General features: G+C 38.5%; 1 protein-coding gene across 4 annotated transcripts in view; it reads right to left on the minus strand.

Annotated features, from left to right (window-relative positions):
* The window catches only part of MYH10 (myosin heavy chain 10), a 77,991-nt gene extending 70,163 nt beyond the window's left edge, over positions 1 to 7,828 (minus strand). For 2 of the 4 annotated variants that reach the window (XM_087924716.1, XM_087924715.1), the window contains exons 1-3: positions 7,712 to 7,828; positions 2,877 to 3,249; positions 398 to 554 (exon numbers count right to left, since the gene is read on the minus strand). In XM_087924716.1, the coding sequence (XP_087780842.1) occupies positions 398 to 554; positions 2,877 to 3,221 (502 nt within the window). In that variant the 5' untranslated portion in view covers positions 3,222 to 3,249; positions 7,712 to 7,828. Of the gene's footprint in view, positions 1 to 397; positions 555 to 2,876; positions 3,250 to 7,103; positions 7,497 to 7,711 lie in introns of those variants that run through there. The other 2 variants (XM_087924717.1, XM_087924718.1) reach the window with 2 other exon arrangements.
* Between the last annotated feature and the right edge of the window lie 11,197 nt (positions 7,829 to 19,025).

Consider the following 19,025-nt stretch of genomic DNA (forward strand, 5'->3'; position numbering starts at 1 on the left):
AACCTTTAAGGCTATAGAAAGATATTGGATTGTTTTTTTACTACTATTACATTCTGTAAAAATGAAAAATGCCTGTCTAGCCAAACATCATGTCAAAAAGATGCAATCTAACATCCAACAAAAGTTTCCATTATACTTCCAGATTTCCTGACAATTAACTATACTGGCTGCAGTTTATGGAATTGAGGTGCAAAATATCTGAGAATTCTTCATTTCACAATGGAAGGTCATTTACCATCTAAGAATTTAAACCAGTCTGATTTTTAATGACTGAAGGGTATAGAGATAATGACTTTTATTATGTTACATTCTTTAATGTTAATCTTCTATTTACTTTGTAATTCTAAAATGCTAAACACAATGTCAGTATATGACTTTTAATAAGCAAGAGTCTTACCTTGCAACATGCATCTATATGCAGATTCTGATATTGCATAAATATGTGGAGGCATTTCATGACGTTTCTTTCCCCTGTACATCTCAATGATATTTTCAGAGTAAATTGGAAGGTTCTTGTATGGATTTATAACCACACAGAAGAGTCCAGAGTAGGTCTATAGGAAGAAAAAAAAAAGCTGTTTATAGTCTTCCCGATCCACAATCAAGAGATTGTTTTCTCTGGAAATAATTCCATCAAACTGGAGACTTAAATATTTTAATGTTTGTTTAGAAAACAATATCAATGAGCTGAACAAAATCCTGGTTCAAAAAGGATATACAGATAGGTTCCAAAGGGATATTATAGATAGTAATGGAAATTTTAGCTACAGTAAAACTATTGTCAAAAATCCACTAGGGGTGAGATTTACCTTCATCTATTTTCTTTTAAAAATACTGCTGAGAAGAGTAATTAAAAGAAGATAAAGGTAAAAACAAGTAGTATGTCATTTGCTGTAAATAAGTTCAAATGATCATAAAAATGCTTAAAATAAGCCACCAAGCTTCAAAGTGTAAATCAAGTTTAAAAAGTTCAAAAGACTACAATACCAATGCTTGCTATTTCAATAACATAAAAATAGAGCTAATAAATAAATGAGCATGTAGGATTTCGCTGAACTTTTCTTCCTACCCTTGCTCTTCAAATCTAACATGATTAAATCAAGATGAAATCTGAATGATCAAGGGAAGAAAGTGGCTTGAAAGTAGAAAGACAGAGAAGTTCCTCCTTCTCTGGTCACTGTCTCAAAACCGCTCTTCATTTAAAACAAAAACAAAAAATCTGTAAGCAAAGAACCAGAAGACTCTACCTGTCACATATGGTTTAGCTATTAGAATTCTTGCAATATTGGAAATGCTACCTAAAGTTGTTAATTTTTATACCATGGTAAATTGACAGCACTACATTCCAAACAGAAAAGAGGGTTGGAGTAAAATGTACAATTGTCACCCAAGATTTAAATTTGGATGCCACGGTGGTTGTTTTAGTGTTGAAATGAATAATGATACCATTATCACATCAATCGTCTCCTGCCCTACAATGTGTTTTATACATAGTTTGCTGTGGTGTGAAGTAATCAAGTAATTTTTTCATATTTTGGACTACAAAACAAAAATAGAAATATCCAGGACTTTGCTGTTTTAAAAAGCAGATACTTAGCATTTAATTAAAAATAAAAACCTAGTTTGACACCTATATAATGGTTTTTAAAGCTAAAGAAACCCAATGCAGATAATCTTTGGTTAACAATGTTAACTGACCAAAGCTAAGTGATGCAGTCATAAAGCACAATGTCATGTGATTGTGCACTTAGCAATGGCAATTCTGGCACTCTTCATTTCCTTCATTAAGGGAATGACCATGGATAATTAAGCAAGGATGTCAAATGTTGGTCACCATTTGCAACTTCCTACCATTGATTTTGCTTTTAGAAGCCAGCAAAGGTGATCACAAATGATACATAGAAGTACAAACTATATTGTTTTACAACTCAAATTGGTAGAAGACTCCACATTTTAGCCTATATTACATAAGAGAACATAGCAGTTAATAAATACCAGAAGTTAAAGAATAAAGTAATAGATAGAATGTACTATTTACTAAACAAAATTTCTGAGCCATTCTAGTCCTAATGGATTTCACAATAGCTTTTTTAACTTGATCAATAATTAATAAAAATGGGATCTCCTGAAGATTCTAGTGTTTTAAAATTTGGTCATAAATCATAGTGATTACTGACATAGATAAATTTGTTATAAAATATAATTTAGGATAGCTGCAGCAAAAAAGGACAGTTCCAAACAATCTTTAAACTTGCTGCTAATCTAAGTAGCTGTGAAATTCATTTATAAAATACATATATAAAATATATAAAATACATAATTCATTTATAAAATACATACCTATCTCACATAAAATTACTCTGGTCAGCATACAAAAATTATCTACACTGCTATTTAGATTAAAAATGCAAGGCAAGATAAATGTTTCTAAAATAAAAGTTATGAAGATAAAATAATTAGAAGATAAATTTAGCATTAAGATTAAAATTAAAAATGAAAAGTACTGATAAGATTAAAAAGTTATTTTCTTAGTTCTCATAAGACAACAAAGTCACTAATATGGGGGTAACTCTAAAAAAACAAAGACGTATTATAACTGGGGAGCTATTCAGACCTATTCCAAAATAGTATGCACTTCAGCATGCGCTCTACTTCAGCAGATGTGACAATCGAAGGTATCAAAGCTCAGAGAAATAGCAAATAAAACATAATTTGGTGATCAGAATTAAAATGATAGTATTAATAAACCAGTAAGAACCCAAGCCTACATTTTAAAATCAGTCTACCAACTAAAGCAGCACTTCCTTTTTGAATATTTGCAACCAATAAAGTTGATTTTTTTATTAGGAGATGTCAGTCCAATAAGTATTACTTACATAAATGAGCCCAGAATAGTATCGATCCTTCAAATTATGAAGAACAGAGGCTTCATTTAAGCAGGTCAATTCTGCCATATCTTCCACTTTAGAAAATTTGGGAGGATTCATTTTTTGAATATCATCTTTGTTGACAACTGCTTTCTTTCCATTCTCAGCCAGTTCAACCAACACTTCATCTCCCCTCTCTTCTTTGATGCTGGCAGCTTCAAAGCCATGACGTTCTGATGGAATCCAGACTAATTTTTTAGCAGTCCAGTCAGCCTGGGTAGCAGGGTTGTAGATTACTGCTCTGTCCACAAAAAGGTACCTCTCAGGGTCTTCCTGCAAAGTCCTCTGAGCCATTTTTAGAGAACTATCCCACAACAGGAACCTAGTAAATGTAAAAAATGTATTAGTTACCAATAATTGATTATTTATTAGAATATGAGAACATGATATAAGTAAACATACACACACAAAATCCACATAATTACATACAAAACATTTATGAGGGAGTAGCCTCAAAACCGGATGTCTAATTTAGCTATTCAAGAGATTACTTCTGGCATGATTTTGTGCAAATCATTTTAGGGAACCAGAGAACATATGTTATGGCCAATCTTGCACAATATTTTCATAGTTTGCATACTGGCACCACAACAAGGGGAATCTTTCCATACCCATTGATACAGGGCAGAAGCACTTCTTGCAGTATCACACTTAATTCTGTTCAATTTCAACCAGACAGAGCGAGGCAGGTCAAAACCAGGGGGTTTTGGTAGAGGGATCATGGATAGTCAGGCCACAAGGAGGTTACGTTAGACCATTTCACTCTCTAGGCCCGTGTTGGCAGACCATAGCACACAAAGCCCTTTCTATGGGCATGCAAACCATCACCCCAGATGAACTCTGCTGTGCATGTGCACGCCTCCACTGGCCAGTTGGTCTTCAGGCCTCTGCCACGTATGCAGGGGCAGGGCACATGCACGGGAGATGTGTTTGCGTGCACAGGAGATGCATGGGGGGTACATGCATGGGAATGTGTGCGCATTGCATTTTGGGAATGCACACACACACTTTGGACACTCCCATCACTGCTCTAGGCTTTCCCGAGTTAAATTAAGTAGATGTTAAGTGAATAGCTGTTTCTCATGTTTCCCTACAGGGTTTCAATCTTGTGATGGGCTTCGCTTTGTCCTGGTGAAAAGGAAGGGCCTTCTAGTTCAGCATCCTTGACCACAGCCAAGCAAAAGCTTGTCATCTTTTAATGCAAGGCAGTATCATATTGCTAAGTACTGGTAACCAGTGCACAGGAGTGGGATGCAATGTGGCAAAGATGATATGCATTGCCTGGTGGAGTTGGACAGCAACCATTTGGGTGTGGATGCTGTTAAGCCACACAACAGTCTTGGCTTTGGTTTATTCCACAGCTGAATATTGTGACAGTGTGTGGCTTAACAGCACCCACATCAATAAGTAATAAACAGCAACTATTTAGGGTAAGAATTTTGGACTAGGATCTGGGATCCATAATTTAATCATTTACTCAGCTATTAATTTTCTTGGGTTATTTTTTGCTATATCAGCATTTTTCAGTGCAAGGTTTGGAAGAGGAGTAAAATGCACATCACCTTGAGAACTTACAATAACAACAAAGGTGAAGTAGTAATTAATTCTGAGATTGAAGCTCTTCAACAATTTTGAGGAGCCTAGACAATTCTAATGACTATGGAAAAAAACAGGCTACAGATGAAGTTTTAGAGCGTAATCTATAACTCCTTCCAGAATGCTGTATTGCCCAGATATAATCCTATACCAGTTTCCCTAAAATCTCAGATGTGTTCAACCATCATGCTTAATCTCATTTAAACACAACTATATCTTCTACATCCAAAAATAATTGTTTCTGTACAGAATTTTACTTTATATATGAAATACATTTTCTATTAAGGAATCTGCACTTTTTTCAGTAAAAAAATAGCTGTGAAATTATTTTAGCTTCTTGCCCAATTATAATTGTAATACCCACTGAGAGCCCTAGAATACTCTTCATAATGCATGTTATTATTAAGAAAGTAGATTCACAATTGCTTTTGAATTTGTGGAATACAATTTTTTACAATCAAGTGGCTCCGTATGCTAGTCTAGACCTAACCACTTCTCAGGAAAAAGGCATTAAAGCTGAAATGCCACAAAAAATACTAGAAATATTTGTCCCATTTGCCTGTTCCTATTAAGTGCAAATGTTTTTGTTACTTAAAGCTATAGCTTGAACACAGTAAAAATATTTAAGACTATTATAACCTCATTCTTAAGGATATGATTAGTGGTTCACAGTGACAAATATATTTTTATAAATATGGCTGCAATTTAATGTATGCACAAAGTTTGTGGTATAAGAGGACATACTTAACAAAAAAATATTGACAAAACAGCATTTTTGCAATTATTTAAAGTCTTACTAATGTAAATTCCCAATTAAAAATACATTCCAGAAAGGTATCACTTTAAGTAGTGTAAAGCATAAGTATTCAACTCTTTTGTTAAATTAGTTTTAAAGTACCTTTAAAAACTAAAGTCTAAAACTAAACTATTAGTACATCAAATTCATCAAGTCTGTAAAATGACCAGGAATGAGCCCAGGAATTTAATTAGTTTTTGAATACTACTTTCTGTGATGAACAATTGGTTATATCCTAAGCATTTATTTAAAAAAAATTAACTTCTTTCATTGGGTAACTTTTATTCAGCCCCACTCAAAAGTTAGTCAAGTTAAAATAAGAAAGTTTTTTCTTTTCAAAGATAAATTATACTGTGAATGTATAATTATGGGACAATTTCTATATTCAGCAGTTTGCTAAGATATTGTCATACAAAAGCATTTTATTATAGGAAAATGAGATTATAAAATATTAATTTTCATACTGGTAATTTTTTAGAACAATGTTGATTTTACTGCTGCTGAACACTTAAATAAGTAGATTACTGTTCCAGCACCATTTTCTGTAGATTTTTTAGAAAATAACACCTGATCCAGGCATTCAGAGTACTACTTGAATCATTATGTGACAGACTAGTTATCAGCCTGCCAGAATATTACCCACCTATCCAGATAATGAACAATTCTTAATATATGTAGGGATACAAATTACTCACATATGGGACATTTTAAGAACTATGCATTTCAATGACTACCGTCTTTCAAACTATCATTCAGTATGTTATAGTATCTACATTGATATGCTAGCCCAATAATTAAAGCTTAACAAATATAAAGCAAGTATGAAGTCATTCATTCCACCAGAGGGCCATAAAGCAGCCTGCTTCACTTATTTCAGACTATAGTAACTAAATTCACATTACAGCATTCATTAGAGCATGGGTTGGCTACAGAAAGCACAGCTAAAACAGACTAGGAACCAAGGAAGAGAAGTAACATGTATGAAGTTTTTCCCCTTCAACTAAATACAATATTTCAGGCAATAATGAGAAATATGAGAGAGTTTTATTCTAAGACACAAATCTGGAACCAAGGTAAAATCTTCAAGACTAAGGATCATTTCAGCAACATTTTATTGTCATGTATTTCAAACATTGTAGTTGTCTAGCATATGTTTGTTATTTATAACAGTTATTAGGATTTCTCTTTCCCTTTATCCCCAAGTGTTATTCTGATGCAAAATTCCCAGAATGCTAGATCTGCAACAAAAGCAACAATGTTGAGAAATATGTATAGGCCCAGTATTAAGGCCTGGAAGAACGTAAGTAGGTGGTTTCAATTTCCCCCTCACTAAATTATCTAATTTAATTCAGACACATTGCTCCTAAGGGAATCTGCATTTAGTTAGACATCGTTCCCCCAATCAAAGAAAAATCATGTATCAAGGTGCGTTTTTCATTTCCTATTCCCGAAGCAACTGGAATGCAAAAAATGCAACGCTAACAATATTTGAGAGGCCCTTCCCTACCCACTGCAATAACACGCAGCACACCACATATACCCAGATATCCCCACATGGAAGGAGAGGGAGCCACGCGATGACAACCGGTCGAAAGGTGAACGTTTCTCTCACGGTTTAAGAGGAACAGGCCAGTAGTAGATCCGGCGCGACCGCCAAGTTTGGAACCGGTTTTTAACCCAAGCGAAAGGCAAGAGAAATGCATCACAGTGAATCGGGAGGCAACTTTCAATGCTCGTGGTTTAAGAGAGGAACCGTGATAGAAAAACGCCAACATCTTCCTTACGGCGGGGAGACGGTCGCTGGGAGGATGGGACCAAGCAGATCCTGGCGATCCCGCACAAAGAGCAGCTCCAACGCAGGCTTCCGCGGGGCTATCGGTTACACACACACCCCCTTCCCCAGGCGAGTCAAAAGGGCGCCTCTGCTTCCTTCGCTCGCTTCCCCCACCTCCCCATTCATCCGACCACCTCACCCCTTAAACAAAGAGACACGTGCGCTTGTTTAACCCGGCCACAGGACCCTCCGTCCCATCCCCGTCACACACCCCCTCCCCCGCGGGAATAGACCACGTTTAGGGCGCCTATCCCCGCGAGGCGGAGACCGCAGCAACAACGACCCCGCTTCGCCCAGCCGAAGGAGGCGGCGCTCCTTTCACGCCTTTCGCACGGCTCTCTTTAAGGGAAGGGAGGTGTGTGTGGAAGCACCAACATGGGGGGACAGGTGGAGGAGACGGCCGAGGGTCCAAGGGAGACTCCAGCCCGACTCGAGGCCCTGCGACCTTCCTTCGCCCACCCGCCTTCTTCCCCAGATAAGGCGGGAAATAGTAGGCGGGTGGGGGGGGGGCTGTGGGGGCGCAGAAGCAGAGCCCCCGCCTCTTCCCCCACGTCTCACCTGAATCCAGCCAGCGCTGGATAAACTGCCTCGATAAACCTCCCGGCTGCCGCCGCCGCTGCTGCTGTTGGGCGCCGTGCTGCTTCCCCCAGCACGCGCTCGCACTGAATCCGCACTAGCCGCCCCGCCCCCGCTTGCGGCGCCTTTAGCGCCACACCGAGCACTCCCCGCTGGTCCCGCCTTCCCCTCCCCAAAACCCTGCCAGGCTTCCACTGGTTGTTCAGCCGACCCATCGGGGTCCTCTCTCTCCACCTATTGGCCCTTTATCGCTCCGCCCCAAGCCAGCCTCATAGCAACCTTCTCAAGCTTCGCCGCCGAAAACGCCCCCCCTTGCCTTTTCCCCCCCACCCCCACTTTTGCCGTCCCGGCTGGGATTGCCATTGGCTGGCTGCGCCTGCCTGTCTAGCGAAGGCTCTCCTTTCAATGGCGTTTTCGTGACGTCCGGAGAGTGAGGCGGGAGAGAGAACGAGAGGGGTGAAGGTGCACGGCTGCGGTCCTTCTGCTCCCTTTCTTTCCCCCTCCCCCGAGCTTTCCCGTGGGGAGGAGTGGGCGTGGAAGGTAGCCCGGGGGTCAACGGTGGGGCGTGAATTCCAGGAGAGCGTTCGGGGAGGGGGGAGTTATAAAAACAGCGTTGGGGTACATCGAAATGCGTTGGGGTCTCTGGTGTGCAGCCTGCAATACCCCGCCCATTTTACACGGCGTGTAACTGAACTGCGGTAGTCGTAGCGCGCTCCTCTTCTCTGTTGCGTGGTAACCTAATTGGGACGTTTACTGCTATTTAGTTTGACACGGGAGATGCATCTACCGCTGGGGCCGAATAAACCTTGCTTAAATTGGGTGTGCCGAGTGCTGCATCCCTCTGCAGGGACCCTTTTGACACCCTTACTTGCTCTCTTCATAGAGTGCATGTACTCTTAATCTATTCCATTGCTAATACAAATACTTTTAATATAAATATTTCATTGTGTTCTATATATATTGCACTCTTCTCTCCTTACAACTTATTTGCTTTTATATAGGGCATGAGTCGTGATACTGGATAGAAGAATTTTAAATTACAAAGTTCAATTTACCATCCACACTGTGGTCTCCAATGTGTCTTTGGTTATTGTTCAGTTGAACAATTTTATTTAGAGCTACTATCTATACTAGTAAAACTCATTGTCATGACCTTTAGGTGGGCAAAACAGTGCATTGTAGGGCAACAATTTTGAACCAAGGCACTTCATACAGTCTAAGTTACAGAATATTAAAAAAAAACTGTAGGAAGTACTGAAACCACAAGTACTGGTTGGGTGCCGGCCATTGTCACTGTTGTATGAACATTCTGTAACAGTGTCCCAGGCACTCTTGCAATTCCTTGCTCCCTTCCCCACTCAACAGCAGATATTTATCCTGTTGGCAAGGAAAGAGATCCCCATATATGCTACCCGACTTGCTACTACCCATTCCCCTTGACCTTCACCACCTCTGAACTGCATCACCCTGACCATGTCTTGCTCATTCATACATGCTCACTTTAATCCACATCCCTTCCCCAACCCATGTGACCCCTCTTGCATCCTCCCAAGCACTCTTCCATGCACCATCCTATCTGGTGAATCTTTTGACTTGCATTTATATTGACTTGTGGTCCTCATGCAGCCTACTTGACCAACAAGCTGTCTCTTAAATACCTTCATGACCCAACCCCCACATACTATCCTTTATCCCTACACCCACTCTTGTCACACATTCCTCCCTACCCACTCATACACCCTCCCCAAGCCATATGGCATCTCTGACACATACTTACACACCTTTCCTAACAAACATGGCACTTATTATGGACCTCCACATAACATTACTGACTCAACCCATACAACCCTTCAATCCTTCCCCCACCCAGCTGCTGCCTCTTACCTGCCTGCTAGTCCTGGCCTTCAATTTCCTATTAGCTTCTCTAAAGGCCTTCTCCCTTCCTGCTTCCAACAAGCAAGTTAAATAGGAGACCAGGCGGGAATTGGAGAGCTGGAGGGAGGAGCAGTGAAGCGGGTGGGAGAAGGTGGGGGGAGGAAAGGAAGGAAGAAAAGTCATAAAATATTAAGAAGACAATCTTTGGAATCTTCACCAGAAGCTCTCAATCTTGCATTCTAAATTTCTCACACATTTTCACATTTGCTTTTGCAAATATGTTTGTGGATTTGAGGAAAGAGCCATTCCCTTTGTAGGGGTAGATAATTTGAAGAAAGAATGAAAAGCCCAACTTCTCATTACTGTATAGCAGTCCTAATCTTCTGATTAGGATTATTCAAGATACTGTAAAAACAAACATTTGCAGTTTCAGAGCAACCCTAACCCTAACCCTCTCCAACAGAAGATACTTATGCTAATCATAGTATATACTACCTTTTCCCCAAGCTATCAAATGTAACTTGTAATTTAAACACTGAAACTTGATTTCTGCATTAGCTGGTTTGGCAAACAAACAAACAAAAACTTTATGTGAACCTTAAACATTATGTTGTTGAAATCTTAGCCCCTAGAGAACTGATGAGAAAGAATCAGTCAAGGCATGTTGAAGAAAACAAACTTAGCCAGATCACAAAAACCTATCTAATCTGTGAACTGGTAGTGTGGAATAGCCAAAGCATCAATCTAAAACACACATTTATTGGTGATGAAAGCGGGTGGATTTTGGTTGCTTGGAAGATATAGGCAGTTTCAGAAGAATTGCTAATTGGAGAGAGAGGGTGAGAGCAGAATGATACTTAATACTGCCAGAAGCTCCACCTTAGATTTACACATCTTCAGGTGAAGGTGTCCCAGGAACAGGTGAAGAAACAAGATGTATTGAGAATTATATGTGCAAGTAATCAAGAATGCATACCTTTAAAACATTCAGAAAACAGCCAAACCACACCAGCCTTGTTACAAGGGCTAATAACTTCTACTAGAAACAAAGTTAGCCAAGAAGCTTTTCCATACTCATTGACTGCACTGAATCAGTAGAAAGAGCAACAAAGCACTAGTTTCTCCTAATCAAATACACACCAGAGTTACTCAGCTAGGAAGGTAATAAGGAAATTCCTGCTTTTAATGAAGATTTGACATAATTGATTAGAGGTAATGAATTGATACCCCCCTACATGCCACAACTCCCAGCATGGTCAGAGGTGAGCAATATTTGGATTCATACTGTAGTTCGGCAGTGATCTTAAGGATAAAATACAGTATGGCTAAGTGTACATTTTAAAATTTAAGCCAGATTGTTCTTGTATGGCATATTACATTAACTTCACATATCATTCTAATATGCCAATAAACCAAACTGTAGCTTACGATGCTGTTTAAATTGACCAATATACTCCCCTTTTTACAACATGGTCATAATGCTGATTACAGTATAGTCTGTTGCAAGAATTACACTATGAGCATTATGCTTAATAATTCTGTTAATATACCTCCTGAGGTTTCTTTGCATTTCTATAAATCTCAGCATGATTTTTGATGGAAATGATTGTTATTGATAGAGCTAGTGGTTTGAACAGGAAAGAAAATGGACAATGCAAGGGCTCTGCTTTTCCATTTTTATTTGCTTTTGACATATTTTTTTGATTTTTGAAGTAGTTTCTCTCTTTTCCAGTTGGAAAAGAAGCCAGCTGAATTAAGTAGATCAATCAGGATTAAACAGAAGAGGCAGAATGGATTTATTATTTCCTTGTAGAAATGGATTTGGGTTATATTTATATAACATTACCATGGATTTAATTTTAGGCAGGATGAAATAATTTTCTCAGACCACTTCTTTTGACTGGATCCACATTTTGTGGTAAGCTATCATTTCTTTAAGCCTAGTTGTTGAAATAAAAATCAATAGATTTGCATTTAAGTTTTTAGGTATAAAAGTGATGATGTAAAATATTACTTATGGACTGAGTTTTGATTTTCCATTTCCCCCAGAAAGTATTTATTTTTAATTTTAATTGTCTAAACTCTACTGAGGAAATAATTTTGTCAACTATATTACTAAATTTTGGAGAGGATTTTTGAAACCTGCCCCCTTTTTATATAAACCATGATTTATAAATTTCAACAGCTGACATCACTAAATGTGCTTGGTTAAGCCCAAAGAGATCATATATTGGTTCAGTTGGATATGCAAATCATTTCTTGAATGGAATTTTCTCTGTTGGATGGCAAATTAACTTAAGCACCAAGCTATTTTGGTGCTTGGAGAAAGAATGTTTGCTTGTCCTCTGCAAACAACTTGTTTTGGCTAGCCATCCCAGAAAAATGTTTATGAGGAAATTAACCAAATAACTTTTCCAATTTACTAGTGGATACACAATTCCGTCTTATCACTTTTAGTGTCAAAACATCCTGGAATATATTGGAGATAAAGGACTTAGAAAAGCATGAGGTTGCCAAGTTTTATTAAATGTCTTGTGTTGAATTATAATAATACTGTTTTGCAAAATTTGCTTTATGGAGCGGCCAAAACTCAGCCGATAAACACTGCAGCACTATTCCCATCTGCTTCTACTGTGCTTTGTCCATAATTTTTTCCAAATGCTTAATCCAGGGCTGTCAAACTCATGGCCTATGGGCTGGATGTGTCACACGCTGGTCACGTCCACACCCAGTTTAGCGAAGGGGGGGAAGTTGTGATACGTCACATGACACTGCCATGACGATGCGAATTTGACACACCTGGCTTAAGGAAACACAAATGCCACAAATAGTGGTATCAAGATCTCCCAGAAAGGAATAGACGTTATAGAAGAAGAGCCATGTGGTGTATAGTATCAAAAACCACTTGTATGTGCTGAGACCTGAGATTGCCTGAAATCTTTTAATGTATGTGAGTTCACCAATTTTTCAGTCAGTGGTGCTGTTTAATTCATGATAATGATGATGGTGATGATGATGATGATGTCACTTTGAAGTCTGCTTTGAAGTGTCCCTGGGAGGTTGAAATTCATTCATACTACTTTGTTCTTCTTTTGAGTCCTGATGCCAAGCTTGTTAATTTCACTAATATATGATGCAACACATTACATTGTATACAAGTGGACATCTGCCAGCAATTCTCCTCTGGATTCTACATAGGACAAATGGAATGAACTTTGCACAAAAGAATTAATGAATATAAATTGGTGTAGATTTTAACATATCACAGTTGTTAATTGTTAAGGGGCTGGTCATGTGTCTTGCTTGTAAACTACACCTGCATAATCAACTCAGAATAGAGTAGAGCTGGAAGAGACCTTGGAAGTCTTCTAATCCAAACCCCCGCTCAAGCAGGAGACCCTATACAATTTGAGACAAGTGGCTGTCCATTTCTTAAAAATCTCCAGTTATAAAGTACCCACAACCTCTGAAGGCAAGCTGTTCCAATGGTTAATTGTTCTCACTGTCAGGAAGTTAATTCCAGGTTGCTTCTCTCCTTGATTACCATATTTTTCAGACTATAAGACGCTCCGGACTCTAAGAGGCACATCAACTTTAGAGGAGGAAAACAAGAGAAAAAAATCTGCTTCTGCCTCCCAGCATCCATCCGGTATTCATCCGACTAGTGTCCTTGCAGCAAACAGAAAACAGCCTGGCCAGCTTCGGCATGTTATCGCAGCCCCAGTATGTGGCTCGTCAGGGCTCCGCTCCATTGCACCCACCATTGGTCAACTGAGCTGAGTTGCTGCCACCAGCGGGGAACTCTGGAGTCTTCACTGCTGAGCAGCTGATTGGCGATTGGATTTGCCTCCCAGAATACCGCCAATCAGCTGTTCTAGGTGGTGGGGATCACCACGGGCCATTCACCATTTGCCGCCACCTGTTTGCTGCTGAGGCCCGTTCACCCCCGTTGCCGCCATTGCTGCCCGTTCTCCGCCACCCATTCACCGCTGCCTCCCATTCACCACCGATCGCTGCAAATGGGCAGCAGCAAACAGGCAGCAGCAGCGATCCCCACAATCTAGAACAGCTGATCAGCGCCGCACCAACCCCCTCCCCCCCCCCCGCCACCATATTTGCTCTATAAGACACACAAACATTTCCATCCACTTTTGGGCATGGGGGAAGTGCATCTTATAGTCAAAAAAAATATGGTAGTTTCCACCCATAGTTTCTTGTCTTGCCTTCTGGGGCTTTGGAAAATAAATTTACCCCCTCTTCTTTGTGACAGCCCCCTAGATACTGGAATACTGTGATTGTGTCACCCCTAGTCCTTTTCTCTAGGCTAGCCATATTTCAACTGTTCTTTATATGTTTTAGTCTCCAGGTCTTTAATCATCCTAGTTGCTCTTCTCTGCACTTTTTCCAAAATCTCAACATCAACATGTTAAGAGATGTTATTCAAAAATGTTCCACACCACCTTTTCTTTCTATTCTAAAGTATAGTGCCATTTAATGATTTAGTAGCTTAGGAGTTTCTGAATTTTTTTTTCTAAATAAATCATTATTAAAGTCCCAGATTTGGCAAGAAGACAACAATCATAAAAACAATTATAACAACAATGCAATATATAATAGATTAAATATCAATGAAAACCTGAAAAAGCTAATTGGTTTGTAAAAGGGACCAAATAGAGGTAAAAATCATTGTTCAAAAACAGCATCAAAATGATATCTTTGTTTTCCTATCCTAATTTTTCCTGAAAAATAAGTAATAGACCAAGATTTGAACAAGCAGTCAATTCTCTTCCTTACCTCCTCCTTTTCAACCATTGCCACAATATCTAAATCCAGAGAACAATTCTGCCTACTAAGAAAGACAAGCTTTATAAACTCAGAGTTCCTGCTGACTTATGCCACTATATTCTGGCTTGTTTACAGTGGGTTTCCATAGTCAGTGTCAATCAAGCTGTGATGAGCTTTCAGACTAAATTATCAGGGTGCAGTTTTTCATCAGGAGCTTCGGCTGCCATCTTCAGAGCGCAATTTTTATAGTTAAATTTGTTTTGTGAAAAAGCTACTCCTCCAGGGAGCAAGGCCTGCTGTTTTTCTTTCTTAATATGAACAGTAGCTCATGACAGAAATGTTTCCCCTAACATCATATGCAAAGCCATGCAGAGTCATGCTCTTCAGACCTTGTCAAACAAGCTAAAATAACCCAGTGGAAATAACTCTGGAACTCAACAGGCATGGACTGTCAATAGTGCATTGTAGTCGAGGCTTCTGTGGAGGTTACAAATAGAACTGAGGGAGTCAGGATCCTTAGCTGTAGCCTTACACCTTGTCTACATGAGTCTATACGAGTCATCTCATATGTCTGTCCCAGAGCAACTCTCTCTTCCTGGGATACTGAATCATGAGTGTTAATTCAATACTATGCACAAAGTATTGGAATGTTTCCTTGATAGTGATTCTATTTTTAATGATTAAACACTTCACGGTCGTGCTCATTCTAGGCAAAGTCTGAATGGCCATTTTTGGCTTCTGAAGTACACTGGTTACCAAAAGGTGATAGAGAGGCTGGACACTAATGTTTGTGGTATTTGTAAAAGCATATATATACACATATAACGGCATGTAGATACATTGGGGTAAAAAAGAGAGAATGGCTGGGTTTATGTTAATTTATGACTTTTTAAGAAAGATTTTTTTCTTATTGCGTTATTACAAATCTTGATACATTATGTTATTTCGATATACTGTTACTTATTTGGTGTAATTAAATTCTCGATATTCTGTTATTTAGATACCTCAAAGTATTGGAAATGAAGAACAAAAGTATATATTCTGGCAATATTAATTACAATTTATGAGCATTATAATTTTTTAAATACAAATTTAAATATAGTACTGGAAAGACAGAGATAACCTGCTAGGACATACATTGGGGTATTTGTTATGTAATAACGGTTTCAGTCTTAAGCTAAATTACTTGATATTGAAATCTCCATTGCATTGTTCCTTGGTATATTTGTTGGTATGTATAAATCTGTATGTATTGTTTGCCCAACATCAAACAATGTGATCATTTATCATACTATGGGAACCAAACTGTATGTGTTCCTAGCCCATGTTAAATCATAATGTAACTTAGTTTAGTTTGATATGTTTTGGGAATTTAGGCTGCATGTATCTGTGTGGAACAAAAAACAGAAACATAATTTAAAATCATAGGTTTGGAAAGAATGAAATGCAGCAAAAAATGTCCCACCTCACCAAATAAAAGGTTCCCAAGTTAAACCTAAAAACTATGAACTCTCTTGTGGATGAATGTCTGGCATCACATGTTATATTAAAGTAAATTACTCTTGGATATCATTAACTTAATTCCATAAATTGCACCTACTGAGTTTAGCTTTAGGCTATGTATCAAGACATACATATATTTTTTAGTTGACCTCCTAGGTCTTATAGGACAATGTATCTGTCTGAAAAGATTGCTTCAGCTGCTGAAAGTTTGTACAGTACTACAGCTCCAGCAAGCGTGAATGCTGTTATTCTCATTTAATCCAGAACTTGCACAATAGCGGCTGAGGAAAACTGAGGTCAGATCAGCAAAAATAGCTGGCGGTGCAAGTGGAGAATGAGTCAGGATAGAAGCAGCAGGGGCCAGAGCTAGGAATTTCATTGGAGTTATTTCGTCTGTGGCAAAAGCAGTCGCCCAATGTTGGAGATCAGCTGCCCAGAGTTGAAGATAAATGCCCAGTTGGAGCCAATTCCTAGTGATACATTCACAACTAATGAAATATGCTACTAGCATGCCTGTACAACTTTGAAACTCTCCTTCTTCTCATGCTGTCACGGGCAAGATAAATGGCCACCAGCTCCTTATCCATAGAAGTCCCCCTCGCTCCCTCCCTCCATCCCTGAAACACTGGGTTGTCAGTTCAATAATGTGAACTGATTAGATAAGGACTCCCCAGATAGCGCTGACAAAGATAAGCCAGCCAATTTTAAATTTAATATAGGTTACATAATTGATTCATGGGTAGTCACTTGCCCCCAAAGCCTTATTAAAGGGTCAGTATAGATCATTTGTTCTGAAATAGCAGTATTACTGCTAGGTTAACCTTGCTTAGATTTACAGTATTAGGTCACTGATACACTTTTGCTGTGTCTGAGCTGGTCTCTGTCCTGATATGTCTTCCCAATATATAGATTGATCAATATTATTTTATAAAGCCGGGTTTAATGAAAAATTAAGCTGAATGATTTTCTATCATTTTCTAGTATGTTTTATTCTTTTTTTGTACCAAATCTGTTGGGACTTTGTGTTTTTTCTTATTTTAATATTTTATAATGTGGTGACCAAAACTGGATGCAGTATTCCAGGTGTGGTCTTCCTATGGCGTTGTAAAGCTGTCCTAGTACTCCACATGATCTTGGTTCTGTTCCTTTGTTAATGCATCCTAGGATTGCATTAGCTTTTTTTGCTGCTGTGGCACACTGCTGGCTCATATTTAAATGATTGTCCCCTAGGACCCCCAAATCCCTATCACAGTTATGGCTATTGAGTTAGGTTTCCCCTAATCTGTAGCTGTCCTTTTGGTTTTTCTTGCCTGAGTATAAGACCTTACACTGAATTTCATTTTGTTGGATATTTATGTTGGTTTCTAAGGTATCTGTCAATATTTTTAATCATTTGACAAATTTCAGGTCAAATTAGTCGATTTATGTGATCACATATCACAACATAGGTGATAATGGCGATATATACTTATAGATTGATCTGATTTTGGGGGACAATATTCATCTTCATTATGTAAAAGCTTTATGCAATGAATTAACTGTTATATTACTGTAATAAAACTGTATCGATCAAGGACAGAGATTTTCCTCTCTCCTTCCAAGCATTCCTGATTTCTGTTCTAGGAAACATAGGGGACACTCTGGAGCAAATTTGGAGTGCTTGCAGGAAAAAATGAAGCAAAGAGTCAGGGAAAAAGCCCCTGGAAATCTCCTTGCATAAAATTCCATGAGGCCAATCTTTTCATGCTGTTAATCTTTCTAAAACCATCTTTTTAAAAAGAAGACAGCTGTATAAACAAGAATATTATTTTGAAAACAGGTTTTAAATATGAGATAATATTTCAGAGAGATGAACATTCTAAAAAGAAATTAATTTTGAGAATCATTTGTGTAAAAAGGAATGATTCTTTAATTAAAAAATAATTAAAATGGAATGACGTTAAATTTTAAAAAGCTATTGCCATCGGCTTTAAAAACCAAACAACGTAACATATTTTTTTAAAGTGTTGCAGCCTAAAATATTATACTGTCTGCATTTCCAGCTAAGAAATGGACTTCTTATTTCTAGCTAAAATGGGGAAAGGACAGGAAAGGGAAGGGAAGGAGAAAGGGAAGGGAAGGGGATGGTGGGGGATTGTGACAGAAGGATAATCCCCAATAGGCAAGAATACTTGTGTTATAGATATTTGAATCATATATGTGGAATTTGTTTGTATCTGCCAGCTAGAACCCTTTTATGATGTTATCAGTCAAAACACACTACATGGAATAAAATATAGCAAGTGTTTATTTTTCTATTCCTATACAAATGATTTGTACCTATTTGTACGTACCTATACAAATGAGTAGCCAACACCTCAGAAGACAGGCTCAAGATCCAGAATGAGCTTGATAGACTAGTTCGCTGAGCCCTATCCAGCAAAATGAAATTCAACATAGATAAAAGCAAGGTTTTATACTTAGGCAAGAAAAATCAAAAGTACAAGTACAGACCAGGTGAAACCAAAAAAGCCAGTGTAATCCTTGGTTGCATTAACACAGGGATAGAATCAAGATCCCATGAAGTATTAGTACCATTGTACAAAGCCTTGGTAAGACCACACTTAGAATACCATCCAGTTTTGGTCATCCTGATACAAAAAAGATGTTGAGATTTTGGAAAGGGTTCAGAGAAGAAGAAGAAACCAAAAGAGCTCAAAAATGATTATCAGCCTATGAGCTAAAACAAATGAAGAATGATGGCAGGGACTAGGTATACCTAGTCTAGTGAAAAGATGGACCAGAAATGACATGACAGCAGTCTTCCAATTCTTAAAGGGCTGCCACAAGGAAGAGGGGGCTGACTTATTTACCAAAGCACCTATAGGCAGGACAAGAAACAATGAATGGAAATAAACCAAGGAGAGAAGCAACCTAGAACTAAGGAGAAAATTACGAACAATGAGAACAATTAACCAATGGAACAAATTGCCTTCTAAAGTTCTGAGTGCCCTGTTAATGGATCGCCATTTATCAGAACTAGCATTGTATAGGTCTCCTACTAGAAGAGGGAGGTTGGAGTAGATGACTTTCAAGGTCCCTTCCAATTCTATTACTGTTACTGATTTTCCTCAAAACTATATATAAGAGTTCT

Source organism: Pseudonaja textilis, chromosome 2, assembly GCF_049901715.1.
Source record: "Pseudonaja textilis isolate UNSWEBS1 chromosome 2, rPseTex1.2, whole genome shotgun sequence".
NCBI classification, from domain to species: Eukaryota; Metazoa; Chordata; class Lepidosauria; order Squamata; family Elapidae; genus Pseudonaja; species Pseudonaja textilis.